Here is a 15239-nt window from a genome sequence, read left to right as displayed (position 1 = left end):
ATAAGGAACATATATATATAACTGTACAATAAACTCATCAAAGATACCAGACTTATAAATTATAATGTACACCAAAACTCATGTTTTGTGTACAAAAGACTTATCAGTGAAGCTTGAATCAAAAAAGTGTAAAGGGTAAGAAGTTGAAGAGCATTGAGGATCAAAAATTCTGAAAGGTTTTACCATTAACACAGTAAATGTTATAATATCTAGTCCTGGGCCTGAGGTAGAAAACCCTTAGTAATTTACTATAGCATGATAAGTTTGGTCCACCAATATATCTTACAACAAGAATGTGTCCCAAATACACGGATGCCCTCTCCGCACTATCATTTTCTATGTTTAGTGGACCGTGAAAATGGGATAAAATCTATAATTTGGCATTAAAATTAGAAAGATCATACCATAGGGAACATGTGTACTAATTTTCATGTTGATTGGACTTCAACTTCATCAAAAACTAAACCAACCAAAAAGTTTAACCACGACCAAAAACTTTAACCTGAAGCGGGACAGACAAACAAATGGACGAACGAACGAACAGACAGACGAATGGATGCACACGGCACAGACCAGAAAACAAAATGTCAAAAAATGGGGCATAAAAAAATAATGGCCATAAATGGGGCATTAAAAATACAATTGTATCACCAGGCGATGAGTGTTTGCATAAATATAGGACCTATACATTTTTACTGTGCATTCATAATTTTTCATTGGATACAAATTTTTCATGGCCCTCAATGATATACATGTATATTATATATGTGAACTAAGAATTAAGGTATTCAACAAAGTAATTCTTTCCTATAAGGCATAATTATATGCAGACTTTGGCTAACCATGAAATTCAAATTTTTCATCAATCCACAAATTGGTTCACACAAAAATACATGAATATACAGTGCTCGAATAGCTCAAAACATTTTCCAAACTAATGTATCTCTTTTCAAAGCAGTACATGTGGATTATACGTCAAATAAACAACAGCCAAACATAAAAATATAAACAAATGACACCTCATGTAGAGGGCAACATAGACTTCATCAATAGACAGGTGTGACTGCCTAAATTATAGTTCAAGCTCTAAATTGTCCTTAGTCTTGGAAAGGAGTCAATAAATCTAACAGAAACACATTAAAACCATATTCTCCAAAACAAACCAGGTGCTCCACAGGGTGCAGCTTTATGCGATTGCAGAGGTCAAACCCTGAACAGTTGAGGCAAGTATGGACAGAACATTCAAGATTGTTACAGCTCTGAATTTGGATTGTGATCAAATTTTTGACATAATATGGGTTTCTGACACAAAACAAATGTCAAGATCTTACAAATCTATTGCCCAATATTGTGCAATTAAAGATTTCTTGTTCAAACTTTTAAAAAATTTTGAATTTGAGAAATTTGGAAAAAAAAATTGGAAAACTACTACCTATCCCCATTTTTTTTTGCACTTAGTCCAAAACCTGACATTTTATTATATATAAATTACAAGTAGTGTACGTAAGGGAGGTAAATTCACACATACCTAACATTGTATGTTAAATGTTTCTGAATTACCTTCCTTACACTGCTTTTAAATTGTCTTCATTGTCAATTGACCAGAAAAAAACTTTTTTTGCTCCTAATTCCAAAACATTTTGAGCCATACCCCCCCCCCCCCCCCCCCCCAAGTCAATACTAACCATCCCTTCATAGTATGGAAACTTGTGGTACAATTTCAGAGAGATTCATACACTAAAACACAAGTTATTGTTTGAAAGCTACAAAACTGCTTATTTTGAGTCCCCCTTTTGGCCCCTATTTCCTAAACTATTTGGACCATAACCCCCAAAATCAATCCCAACCTTTCTTTAGTGGTATTGAACCTTCTGGTAAAAATTTATAGACACCAATTCACTAAAACTAAAGTTATTGTCTGGAAACTAAATGCGTCTTCGGACGACGAAGACGCAGACAACAACATGATACCATTATACGACGCAAAAATATTTGTGGTTGTATAAAAACTTATGATATGTCATAAAAAAACTATTAACCAGGCTACTGGCTTGGGATAGGAATATGAAAATGTGGGGGTGGGAAAGTAATACTGTGTTTTAAAGATCTCAAACCTCCCCCTTTTAATATCAACCAACTTGTTTAAGCCTTTATTGCTTATCAAAATAAAGCACATAACAGGGTCCAAAGTTTCAACCATTCCTACATGTACATTATGTACATGTATATCGTTTTTATAGTTGGGAGCTGTAGTTTTTAGGTTCAGCAATCTGAATCTTTAGCCAACAATATCAAGCCCCAGAGTACATGGAGTAGTGAATTTTATCATGACTACCGGGTAGTTTGTATTTGAAATAAAGAGCTGTGCAATGAGCAAATCATGCACCCATCCTCCTTTTAGCTTGTCTTAAATATAATGCTTCAATCAAACTCATGTGACCAACTAGTAAAAGTCCCAATAATCCCAAATGTTAAATCTGATATTTAATATTGTATTGCTTTGCTAAGCACAGCTGGATAGGACTTAGTACAGAGGTCCAAACCTGAACAGTTGGGACAAAAATGGACACAATATTCGTGCTTGATATAGGTCTGAATTGGATTGTATTTAATATTTGACACATATAAAACAAGAATGTGTCCCCAGTAAATGGATGTTCCATCCGCACCATCATTTTCTATGTTCAGTGGACCGTGAGAATGAGATAAAATCGATAATTTGGTATTATAATTAGAAGATTCATATCATAGGGAACATTGATTGGACTTCAACTTCATCAAAAACTTTAACCTGAAGCTGGACTAACGTCCAGACAAACAAAGGAATGTACAGACGGACGTCCAGACCAAAAAACATAATGCCCATAAATAAAAAACAAAAATGTGTCCCCAGTACACAGATTCCCCAACCATACCATCGTTTACTATTTAGTGGACCATGAAAATGGGGGAAACCTCTAATTTGGCATTAAAATTAAAAAGATCAAATCATAGGGTACATGTGTACTAAGTTTCAAGTTGATTGGACTTCAACTTCATCAAAAACTACCTCGACCAAAAGCGAGATGAACAGATGGACGGACGAACGAACGTGCAGATGGACGCACAGACCAGAAAACATAATGCCCATAAATGGGGCATAATAAATGGGGAATAAAAGGAAGATGTGGTATGATTGCCAATGAGACAACTCTCCACAAGAGACCAAAATGACACAGAAATTAACAACTATAGGTCACTGTATGGCTTTCAACAATTAGCAAAGCCCATATTGCATAGTCAGCTATAAAAGGCCCCAAAATGACAATGTAAAAGAATTCAAACGTGAAAACTAACAGCCTTATTTATGAACAAAAATGAACGAAAAACAGATATGTAACACATAAACATGATAAACAAACAAAAGCCACTGAATTACAGGCTCCTAACTTGGGACAGGCACATACATACATAATGTGGCGGGGTTAAACATGTTAGTGGGATTCCAACCCGGCCCTAACCTGGGACAGAGGTATAACAGTACAACATAAGAACGAACTACAGTGAAACCTGGGGAAACCGAACCCTGATAAAACCGAATTTCAGTTTAAACCAAACAATTTTCAAAGTCCCACAAAATTTTAAATGGATAATTATGGTTGCAAACTCCACTGGAAATTTCAATATTGAGATCCTGACCATATCTTGATGGAAAGAATTAATTGTCAAAAATGGGAAGGGGGATGGGGGGAGGGAATAATTTGCAACAGCATAGTGTATTGCACAAAAGCAAAAAAAGGGGGGGAGTAATTTAATTTTTTTTTTGGGGGGGGGGGGGGTCAATTCGTAACAGCAAAAAACTTGACTATAAATTTAAATCTTATAACCAATTCTAAGTTCTTTAACAACAGTTATTCTGTGTCAAACCTATTTTTCAACGGATTTTTATACAGTGAAACCTGTCCAAACTGAACACCCACGGTACTTTAGGTTTTGTTCGGTTTTCACAGGTGTTCGGATGGAAGAGGTAAACGGAAGTCGACACCAAAATAATTTTGACACTTAATACTGACAAGGGACGATAGGTGACACACAGACAACAATTTATTTTCATGATGATATAGATGTAAATGTAAAAATCTAGGTAGATGAAGATAGACATATTGTTCCTTTTTATATATTAATAAAACACCACTCCGGCAATCACGCTCCTCGTTGTGTAAAGGTATTAATGGTTCAATGATGTCCGACGTGGAGCGATTTTGCTTAATATAATTATTTGCTCATCTATTAATTCACTGACCAATTCAGATTCTCAGTCACTGCCAAATGACGAGTCTGTGGTTGAATCGAGATCGTCATTTTCAATTATCTGTACACACGAGTTCTCAGACTAAACTGGCCACCCACTGATTGATACTTAGCCACAAGATAAGAGCGAAACAACAGCAGGGGTCCAGTTTATTCGCGGACTTCATCGTTGATAAATAGCTAATGAGAGTCTGCAGGAGCATCTGGATATTATATATGGACCATAATTTGGTATTCGGCCTTTGTTTTCTTTTTGTATCCTTTTTTAAAAGTTCTAAAACTTTAACTTTTATTCTGTGGGTTGTGTTGGTGTTAGAATAGTATTAATGGATCGGAACAATTGAGTTTTTCAAGAAAAAATTAATACATTTTGATTCACCGTTTACGTGACAGGAAACCAAATAGAAAACCAATCTTTATTTTCTTTATTTTGCACGATATATTTCAAAAGACATAAATGAACACCATTACTAGTGTTACTTGCTTCATGTTAATATTTAAAATCTATTTTCAATGTTAAATTAAAGTTTTTTTTAAACGTGACAGCACAGTGTAGATACTATTCTGTACGCTATCCGGAAGTCGCGATTTTCGAAGCGAGAACTTTTTGGATCACATTTTAAATTTGATGGGTATACTGAATTAAACGGTAAGTTGATCATCTGTACATTGCAATTGCTTAATGATTAATTCAGCCGACATCGATATTCTCAAAGGGTTTAGAATTAAATTCCGCACATTCATTATTCGTATCTTTCATTCTTTGCCTTAATCAAGAGATTTTCAAGTGCATCACTAAGAAAAATCAGTCGGCGAACCTAAAAACAATCTTTTTACCCTCTTAATGTACAAATTAACGTAAAAACCAGACTTAATTAACTAAATGAAGTATATTTCAAGTGGTGGTAAAAGTTTCAACCAGATCTTTGAAGCAAGATTAAGAAAATTACACTTGTTTGAATTTCTCACTGTACGATCAGTCTCGCTTGTATATTTTAAAACTGTATGATCAGTCTATATGTCACTGTATTCTAGTGGTGATTTCAAAGTTATTTACGATACATTAGGAGGTGGCATTTTTCTAAATAACACAAATATATTTCAATACATTCACATCCTGAAAACTTATGAAACATTTTTTTAGCTAAATAGGGTGTACTCGACTTACTACATTAAGTATAAGGATGTTTAAATGTTGCTTTGTAAGGTTTGATGTATACTAGTATATAAGTTTCAGAAATGTCCTCCGTTATACTTAAAATTGTACAAACACAAAGATTTAGTTGTTATATAAAAATGCATGTATTTACACACATTTGAGGCCGTACTGTAGCCTATAATTGATCACAGTTCCTTCACTTTGTTTAAGATGTAGAGCTGTCTCTTTGACACTCAATTGTACACCACTTTGTCAAGCGGGGGGTTATAGTGATAAAGAAGTCTGTCTTTCCGTTCGTCCATTGGACCGGTACAATATGTTTCGCCGGTTTTGTAGGCGTGTCTCCTCATAAACCACTTTATCTACATTGGGGGTTCCGGCCATTTTTAAATGGAGAGGGGGTCCAATCCAGGAGAAAAGGGGATTTTAAATATATGTTCCCATACAAATGCATTAATAGTTAAAAAAGGGTTTCAAACTGCCGGATCCCTTTTTTTTGAATCTGTAACTGATTTAACTATTAATTAATCTTATTCGGATTCCTTATCATAAATGATAATATAAAAAAGAAGATGTGGTATGATTGCCAATGAGACAACTATCCACAAAAGACCAAAATGACAGAGACATTAACAACTATAGGTCACCGTACGGCCTTCAACAATGAGCAAAGCCCATACCGCATAGTCAGCTATAATAGGCCCCGATAAGACAATGTAAAACAATTCAAACAAGAAAACTAACGGCCTTATTTATGTAAAAAAATGAACGAAAAACAAATATGTAACACATAAACAAACGACAACCACTGAATTACAGGCTCCTGACTTGGGACAGGCACATACATAAATAATGTGGCGGGGTTAAACATATTAGCGGGATCCCAACCCTCCCCTAACCTGGGACAGTGATATAACAGTACAACATATGAACGAACTATAAAAATCAGTTGAAAAAGGCTTAACTCATCAGATGGACAAAAATACAAGTGGACGTGGCCGCGTACTTATAGATCCCGACACAAAAAGACGCAATGAACAGATCTGAGAGTACTCGCAGTTATCTGACAGCTAGTTCAAAGCCACTAACAACTAATAAAAAAATCATGCATCTAAGACTAAACTATCAATCCGTACACATCCAACATCCAATGGATTTAGTGTAAAGACGTCATAAACAGCCAGAGAAAAACATGACCTTGTGAAATGCCAAGTTACAGGTATCGACAGATTGTAGATCCATGAATATGTATATGTATATAACATACTAGTAATATTTAGTTAGCTTTTAATTTACTGATAACAAAATCAATATTTATACCAATAAAAACAATATTCAATGATCTTTTTACAGTGTTGAATAGGTAACCTTTTAGAATAAGTTTAATTAAAGGAGCGACAAGTTTACATGGATCATTTCTAAATTTCCGGGCACGGTTAACAACATTTCCGTAAAAATGAGGATGTGCTATCCCGTTTGAAATAAGTTTTCTACAGGTACAATCAAACTTCAAAACCAAATCTTTATATCTATGGAAAAATTTAGTAAAGGTTTTAAGTAATTTATGGTAACGATATTCCTGGTTTAATAATTTACCAGTAATACATAGGTTGCGTTCGTTAAAATCAAAAACGTCACAACAGACACGGGCATAGCGAACAAGTTGTGAAATATAAACACCGTAAGATGGTGCCAAAGGAACATCACCATCTAAAAATGGAAAATTAACAATAGGAAACGAAAAATCGTCTCTTTTGTTGTAAATTTTAGTGTGGAGTTTCCCGTTTAATGACTGTATTGTACACCGTCTATTTCGAATTTTAGTAAAAATCTTTTATGGGGTTACTTTATATAAGATACGGACTTGAACATTGCATTATACGGGGGCACCAATCAGGTATTTCAAACAAACTGCTCCATTTTTACTCGATTAATGCATTATAGACCTTCTATTTCTGTAAACTTACCAAAATTATATCATATGAATTAACCCCCTACGCAAAGCTGTTTTTATCCATTTTTTGTTATTTTAAAAGAGACAAGCTTGATTTATGTTATCATCAATTGGTCAACGGAGGACGGTGTAAATAATCTTTAAAAATGTAATAGCTATAAACAGATAACTGTAACGATACACTATTACAAAGTCCACCAGCGAATCATGTATTACTTTTTAGGCATTTGATTTTAGATAAGACTGATGGAACAAAAATACAGTTATTTTGCCATCTAAAAAAATCATCAGAAATATATTTGTATTGTCTAATGAAAGTAATTACACGTTATAGTTCCCTGGATAGTTCATTATATCACATATACACGTATATACCTTCATCTTGCTGTTGTTTTTTCTTCAAAATCACGACTGGTCATACAGTCAAAAAATCTGAAATCGCTTCTAGAATACAGTCAGTTCTAGACTGATCGTACAGTAATTCATTTTGGGATCCTCAAAGAAAACATATTTTTTATGGGAAATACGAATATTCTACTTAAATACGAGAAGAATATTGAAACAGTATATACTTAACTGTAAACTGATGCAAATATTTGCAATAAAAGATTATTTGCTTTGTGCTACGAGAGCAAAATTGTCCATCGATTTCACTTTTTTGTACCAAGTTGATGTGATGCACGCGTATATTTTATATTCTAATGCATGTTTTTGTTACAGTAACTCATATTTATGATGCTATATATACCTTGAAGATATTCAAAGCACTTTGTAGATATAGGAGTAAACAAATGATGAGAAAAGTTACCGTAGGCAAAACCGTCCTGTTAGCCAGTTGGAAATCATCGCTTCGAAAATCGCGACTTCCGGATAGCGTACAGAATAGTGTCTACACTGTGGTCAGGAAACCATAAGAAACAGAAAGCATTTTTTTAGTTTTATTTTATTGCAAAATCTGCTTAAAATAATCTGAACAGTATACTTTTTCTTAAAATCCATCTTAAATGTAACAGTATTATAAAACTCCTAAATATATGCTTGTTTTGAAAACAATTAGTACAATTTATTCAGAAATTTCCATATTTTCTTCATTGATACAGGATACCATAATCGTTGTATCTTGATGTTTTAGCCAAAGAAATGTATTTATATTTGGTTTTGAAATTCCAGTTATATACAATTTATTCCAAATCATTGGCAATGTAAAATTCTTTAAATCCAGTAAAGAAAAAAACTTTTAACTTGGAATTAAAATCTTTAAAATAGGCACCATGTGATATTTGTGACCTGTCCACCATCTACATGGTTTCCACATTTTAACCTACTTTAGTGGGCTAAAATCAATAAAGCACTTCCTTTCAAGTCATGCATAGTAAAAGTTTACTTCTCCTTTGACAAGTTTATTGCGTTTCTGAAAAGTGTTTGTAGAACATGAATAAAAAAAAATAAATAAAAATTGTGACAAAGATACCAACTTTGTACATTCCAAGTGTAACGGTATATTAACATGTATTTTTTATTAAATTATCTTTATTCACCTAAAATATCCAGTAATATTTACTGCTGAAGCAAAATCAATCTAACGAGCATCAGTACAATGATAAGAGACGTAATGTCGATTGAATTTTCCAAGGACCCTTTACATCGTTATCCGGAAACGAAGTGTATTATAACGTCTGTCAAATCTGAAATCGATTTTGTCAAGTCATTGGGCATTTATTTTCACACAAGATCGTATGTAACATTATGCACATAGGAAAAATAATAGACCCCAGGCGCAATCTCTTTGAAAATTGTATTTTCCTTTTTTAAACAAGACGAAACAAGTCTACAGATTATGTTTGCTAACATCCCGTTGGAAACAAAAACAATGTTTAGACCTAGTATTTCATATATCTGGCCATAAGGGCGTGATCACATGTTAGTCACATGTTTCACGTATGACCGGAAATGATTAGAACTTAACGACAAAAACAATTTTAATAAAAAAAAAGGAAATAACTGGACTTCTGTTTCGTGTGAAATGTAACGCATAACGATAACGTCATTTTCTAACTTAATTATTACAAAGAACAAAACTAGAATGTAAATCATCTCTGATTTACCTGTTAGATGATTTACCTGTTTGAACATCTCGCGAGAGTTCATATTTGCATATTGTTATAAAGAATTCTATTACAACAAAGCAGATTACATCATTTAAAATTTGCGTTACGAAATCGGAAACCAAAGTAACGCTACTGTTATTACACCTGCTACAGAAATACTTATAGTTCTCGGCATTTTCTTCTGACTATTCTTATTGGTCGATGTTCTTTATTATTTGAAAGCAAAAGTTACGAATTTGTCGATGACGATTATCTATAAATCAGTCAGTGTTATGCACTTCGGAAGCAAAAAGTAACGCGAGAAACGACACAAAAATACGGTCGTATAATCTTTGAAATTTGTTAATTTCAATTTTTTTTCTAGGGAAGAGTAGCATACACTTGTATGTTGATAAAAATAAAGGCATCTTTAGATGTAGTTACAACTTTTCTTACAGTAATACACATTTTTATCACTTTTCTATCGTTATAGGAAACGAGCCCAATAGCAAATTATGGTCCATATTAGGCCTCTAAAGGGAATCCGGCATCCCGTAAATATAATTTGAATGCCGTTGACCTTGTTGTGTTGTACGACTTCTTAATCCAGTGAAACGCTTTAAAACTATTATTTAATTAAACAATCTAGCTACTGAATGGCAGTAACGAGTTTGTGGCCATAAATATTTGAGTAACGTGCATTTAGTTGATCTAAGGGAAAGGTCCATTCTTGTCCTTTTCAGCGATAAGGGCAGCGGACCAGTTTAACGCTTCTTTACACAAAAAAAAAAGATTTGATCACTGAATACATAGACACAAACATGCTAATTAGTTTGTAATAACAAGTCACCATTTCATTAAACTCAAATACCCTCGGGGATACTCTGTCATCCTGTGTTTGTTTAATTAAATCATGAAATAATTAAAAATACTTTTTTGTTTTGATTGCAATCGATCGATTTTGACAGGTAATCTTTAAATACATATTTACTAACGAGCCTTCAAAAAGTGTTCGGAATTCGGTGTTGATGGGGTTCGGTTTTTTTAAGGTTAGATTAACGTTAATAGATAGGGAAATTTAAAATAGAAAATGACATACATAATCACGGCTTAAATTAATATTTCTAAGTAAGCATGTTTAAAATAGTAACTTCTAAAAATAAACTGACAGCTAATCACCTCATTACAATACAACATTCCTTTATACATACTTTAAAAGCGGTGTAAGGGAGGTAATCCAAACTTAACATTGTACTAATGTTATTGTCCATTAACCAGGAAACCCTTGTTTTTCCCGTTTTTTGCCCCTAATTCCTAAACGGTTTGAGCCATAACCCCCAAAGCCAATCCTACCATCCCTTCGAGGTATAGAAACTTGTGGTAAAATATCAAATAGATTCATACACCATTCCACAAGTTATAGTCTGCAAACTAGAAAAATGCTTATTTAGGCCCTTTCTTTGGCCCCTGATTTCTAAATTGTTAGGACTATAATTCCCAAAATCAATCTCATCCTTCCTTTTGTGGTTATAAACCTTGTGTGTAAATTTCATGGATTTCTATTCACTTATACTAATGTTATTGTCCGGAAACCTAATGTCTTCGGACAACACTGACGACTACGACGACATGATACCAATATTTGATTGCAAAATTTTTGAGACAGTTTAAGATGTTGTTACACTTATTCTGTAGAATGTGTACACTCTAGTATGCATGACCACAATCTGACAAGGGAGACAATTTAAGTACACCCTCGCATGCATGACAACTATTTGAAAGAGGGACAATTTTTAAAAGTACAATGTACACTCTGGCATGCATGAGCACCATCTGACAAGAGAGAAAATTTAAGTTCACAATCGCATGCATGAGCACCATCTGACAAGGGAGACAATTTAAGTTCATTCTCGTATACATGAGCACCATCTGACAAGGGAGACAATATAAGTTCACTCTCGCATGCATGAGCACCATCTGACATCAGACAAGGGAGACAATATAAGTTCACTCTCGCATGCATGAGCACCATCTGGCAAGGGAGACAATATAAGTTCACTCTAGCATCCATGAGCACCATCTGACAAGGGAGACAATTTCAGTATACCCTTGCAAAACAACTCTTACCTGTGCTGCTGCTGAAATTTCCAAAGTTTTGTATATACATCAAAAGTTCTACCAAAATATGACTGCCACTGTTTATGTCCATACTGAGGGAGGTCTCTGAAAATAAATAAATATATTTAAAATTTAGAAAAAAAGTGAGATAATAAAACAAATGGCCTTAAATATTGTGATTCGGGTGATGATATTTTTAAATCTATCTGTACTAACATGTACATGACTAAGGTAATTAGAGTTCAACTAGAAGGGTAATTATTTGGTATTCTTGATCTCTGTAGTAAAATTACTGCTATACATGTACAGTGCAGACAATCTACCATTTCCAGTCTGTGTCAAACTGTTTTAGGGTTTATTCGGTTATACTGACAGAAAAAGAAATTTTAATTTTTCTTCATTATATTCAACCAAAAACTCCTAAACATTCTGTCTGACCGAATGATTTTTCGACTGACATTTTGTCGGTCAGACATAGTTTTGGATATACTGCATTTCTACACGTATGTTGAATGTTCAATTTTACAAATATCAATGTTTTCAACTTTTTCATAAGAATCGAATGTCATAATTATAAATCTCAAATCCACTCACCATTTCATTAATTAAAATGTACATTTATGTTCAAACAAATCTTCATTAATAGAATAAATACATTTACACAGCCAATGTTTTTAAAACTTTTTTAATAAATCATGTTAATAAAAATAATATATCAATAAGTCTTAAAAAAAAATAATTTAATTATAGACATGTACATTTTTTTTTACATGTACCAATATTCATTGCAAACCATTCTGTTTTGATTTTTTAAGCATATATATTGAGGGCCTTTCAACTGCTCCATTCTTGGCGGCAACATTATGGTACTTTAATTTCTAGATAGTAATATTTCTGTGTTCAATTTAATTTTACAAACAAAATTCAGAAATCTAGACAGTATATATGGACAACTTTTGAGTTCGATGCATTTCCATCAAAAACTTTGGTTTTAGTGAACATCATTCGTGCGTTAAAGGGCGTCGTCATTTCCGTTCCAATGTTTAGCAGGTGGTTGGACAACTATGATGGTATATTGCACGAATTATTTGGCAAATTGAATTCTCATAATTGACAATCAGCACTGCTGTCATTAGGGAATTGTGATTAAGTACTATATAGGTACATGATGTAGATGCATAAAAATGTCACATAATGACTTTTCAACTTCTTAATTAAGAAGACAACTATCCTGGATCTCACCTATCTTCTATTGCTATGAAGATAACAATATTATCTTATTCTTTTAAAGAGATATATGGAGGGTCTGGAATAGTGCAAAAACCTCTTTCACAGGTACATGTAGCACCTGTCTCATCTAGATCACTATTTGAAAGTCTGTGCTGCTTGCCCCAAAGAACCTGCGCCTCTTGAACAGTTGACTTCAAACAACAATCACTTTTCTGTGATTTTTTCCATTGTGAAGATTGAATTTTAATGGAACCTTTGTGATATCCAGTTAGGCCAAAAAAAATATATATATATTCTTGTTTCCTGCAACCAGCCAGAAAAAAATCAATGAAAATAGGGTAGGAAAATGATTTTATTTTATTTTTTCATTTTATTTTTTTTTTCCATTATAATTTCGTATTCATGTTATTATTTTGATATTATGAAAGCACTTTTGAGATCCAGGATTCTGATTAGAATCATCATGATGTTTGTAACACATGTGGTTTTCAATGTGTTAAGTAATGTCATTGTTTCTGTTTCTTTCCACTCCCCAATGAGTACATGTACTTTTCAAGTAAAAAATGTCTGACAATCAAAATAAACCTGAATAAACTGAGGTAGCACTCCACAGTTAGAAAATAAAATTAAAAATGAGCCACAAAATGTTTTATCATCTCCTATTCCTGGATTTCTAATACATTAATCTAACTGTTTGTGTTGTACATGTGCATATGTATGTAATCAGTATATTCCATAGATTTGATTTTCAAAAGTTAAAAGAGTGAAAATTAATTCCTTTTATGTGTATCCATGGCAACATTCTGCATTTATTTACCATAAAATATTGCAAAAAGGGGGGTGGACATGTCACATATCCCCTCAAAATTTGGATCAAACTAGAATTTCAATGCCTTTGAGTGATACCTTTTTAGAAACTGTTTTCATAAATCTTCCTAATGATCAAATAAAAAATGGGTGTCTTTCGCCTCATTTTTTCGTAAAATCCAATCACAAAGTTCGTGCGATAAAAAGTTGGAAAAAAACATTACAATAATTGCCGGACCAATGTATGGTAGGGACATGCAAATACGGACTGTCATACAGAAAACAGCCTATATTACATACATTACATAATCTTGATGTTCATATAAACCCAATACAAAGGCTATTTTAATACTCAGCTATCCAAAAATGAATTTTATTGCACACTAGCTCTCATATTTGAAAAATCCACAGGGGCCAAAATGCGAAACTACACACCTAACTGTGGAGTGCTACCTGAACAATAAAGACAGCAAAGGTCAGGAAAAAATCTGGGATTTGGCTCACAGGTTTATTTGTCTACAATCACAATTTTGTGACTAGTTTTAATCAAAATTTTGACTAGCTCGTCGGACTGCTGTTTTGAAATCACTATTTCTTTTTTTGATTATTTCATTTTGACTAAAAAAACATAACGGCCGGTCGGGTAGCAAGAAACAAGACTATATTTATTTTTGGCCTTATGGCGGTCAAGTACAATGTAAAATAAGGTGTATTGAAGGAAAATATATTTTTCCACAAATTTGTATGCTAGGAGAATAAGATTTCATTCAAAAAAGTCTTTATTTATGAATCTGAATGATCAAGGTCAAGAGGTGTAAATCACATTATTGAACAATCTTTTTCTACTGTGATGTAATAAGGTATGCATTGTGTCCTGATATAGGTAGGGATCTAGCATGAATTCCAAAGACAAAGTGACCTACATTGTATGGATGAGTTAACCCTGTTTCTTCAGTAACAGAAATCCATCAACATACTACTGTTTACTTTATGGAGGGGAGGGTGGTAAACGTGGTAAAGGGTTATTTCCGTGCAACATGTTTTGCCATTTTTATTCCACGTGCAGCTGTGAAAAAGGTTTGTTATTCACCTTGTTTTGTGAAATCAGTAAAAAGATCAATGTGCAAGACATTTTTTTAAATTGTTCATTCATCATGAAATGGCAATAATTTTTATTTCGCATTCTTCTGTGCAGGTACCCCCCTTTTACGTCCCTCATTAGGCAGTTAGATAAAACCTGCCTCATATTTAACATTTAAGATCTGTTGCCATGATTGAAATATTTAACCGATTTACATCTTTATGCACAGCTTGTCATGCTTCTGAGTTTGGAAAATTCAGATGCTAGCTATAGCTAGTGTCAGAAATATTGTAATCATGCAAACATCTATAGTAAGTTATTATTTTAAGGAAACATGTGCACAACACAAAAATACCTAAGGCCATTGAATAACTGTTTAGATTTCTCAAGAAGGTGACAAAACTCATTCACAACTTTCTTTTCATTCTCATCCATAGTCGGCACCAAGTCAGTGGCCGACATTTTGATGTTTGTGTGGTTACATTATCAGAAGTTACAGATTTTTATTAGAAA

The 15239-nt window shown here is 33.4% G+C and overlaps 1 protein-coding gene across 3 annotated transcripts in view; it reads right to left on the bottom strand.

Moving 5' to 3' along the window:
- The window catches only part of LOC139511610 (protein SCAI-like), a 37971-nt gene extending 22775 nt beyond the window's left edge, over positions 1-15196 (bottom strand). For all 3 annotated transcript variants that reach the window (XM_071298515.1, XM_071298514.1, XM_071298516.1), the window contains exons 1-2: positions 15082-15196; positions 11618-11713 (exon numbers count right to left, since the gene is read on the bottom strand). In XM_071298515.1, the coding sequence (XP_071154616.1) occupies positions 11618-11713; positions 15082-15188 (203 nt within the window). In that variant the 5' untranslated portion in view covers positions 15189-15196. The remainder of the gene's footprint in view (positions 1-11617; positions 11714-15081) is intronic.
- Between the last annotated feature and the right edge of the window lie 43 nt (positions 15197-15239).

The sequence above is a fragment of the Mytilus edulis genome, chromosome 2, assembly GCF_963676685.1.
Source record: "Mytilus edulis chromosome 2, xbMytEdul2.2, whole genome shotgun sequence".
Taxonomy (NCBI): domain Eukaryota; kingdom Metazoa; phylum Mollusca; class Bivalvia; order Mytilida; family Mytilidae; genus Mytilus; species Mytilus edulis.
This window is presented reverse-complemented; position numbering and strand designations above follow the sequence as displayed.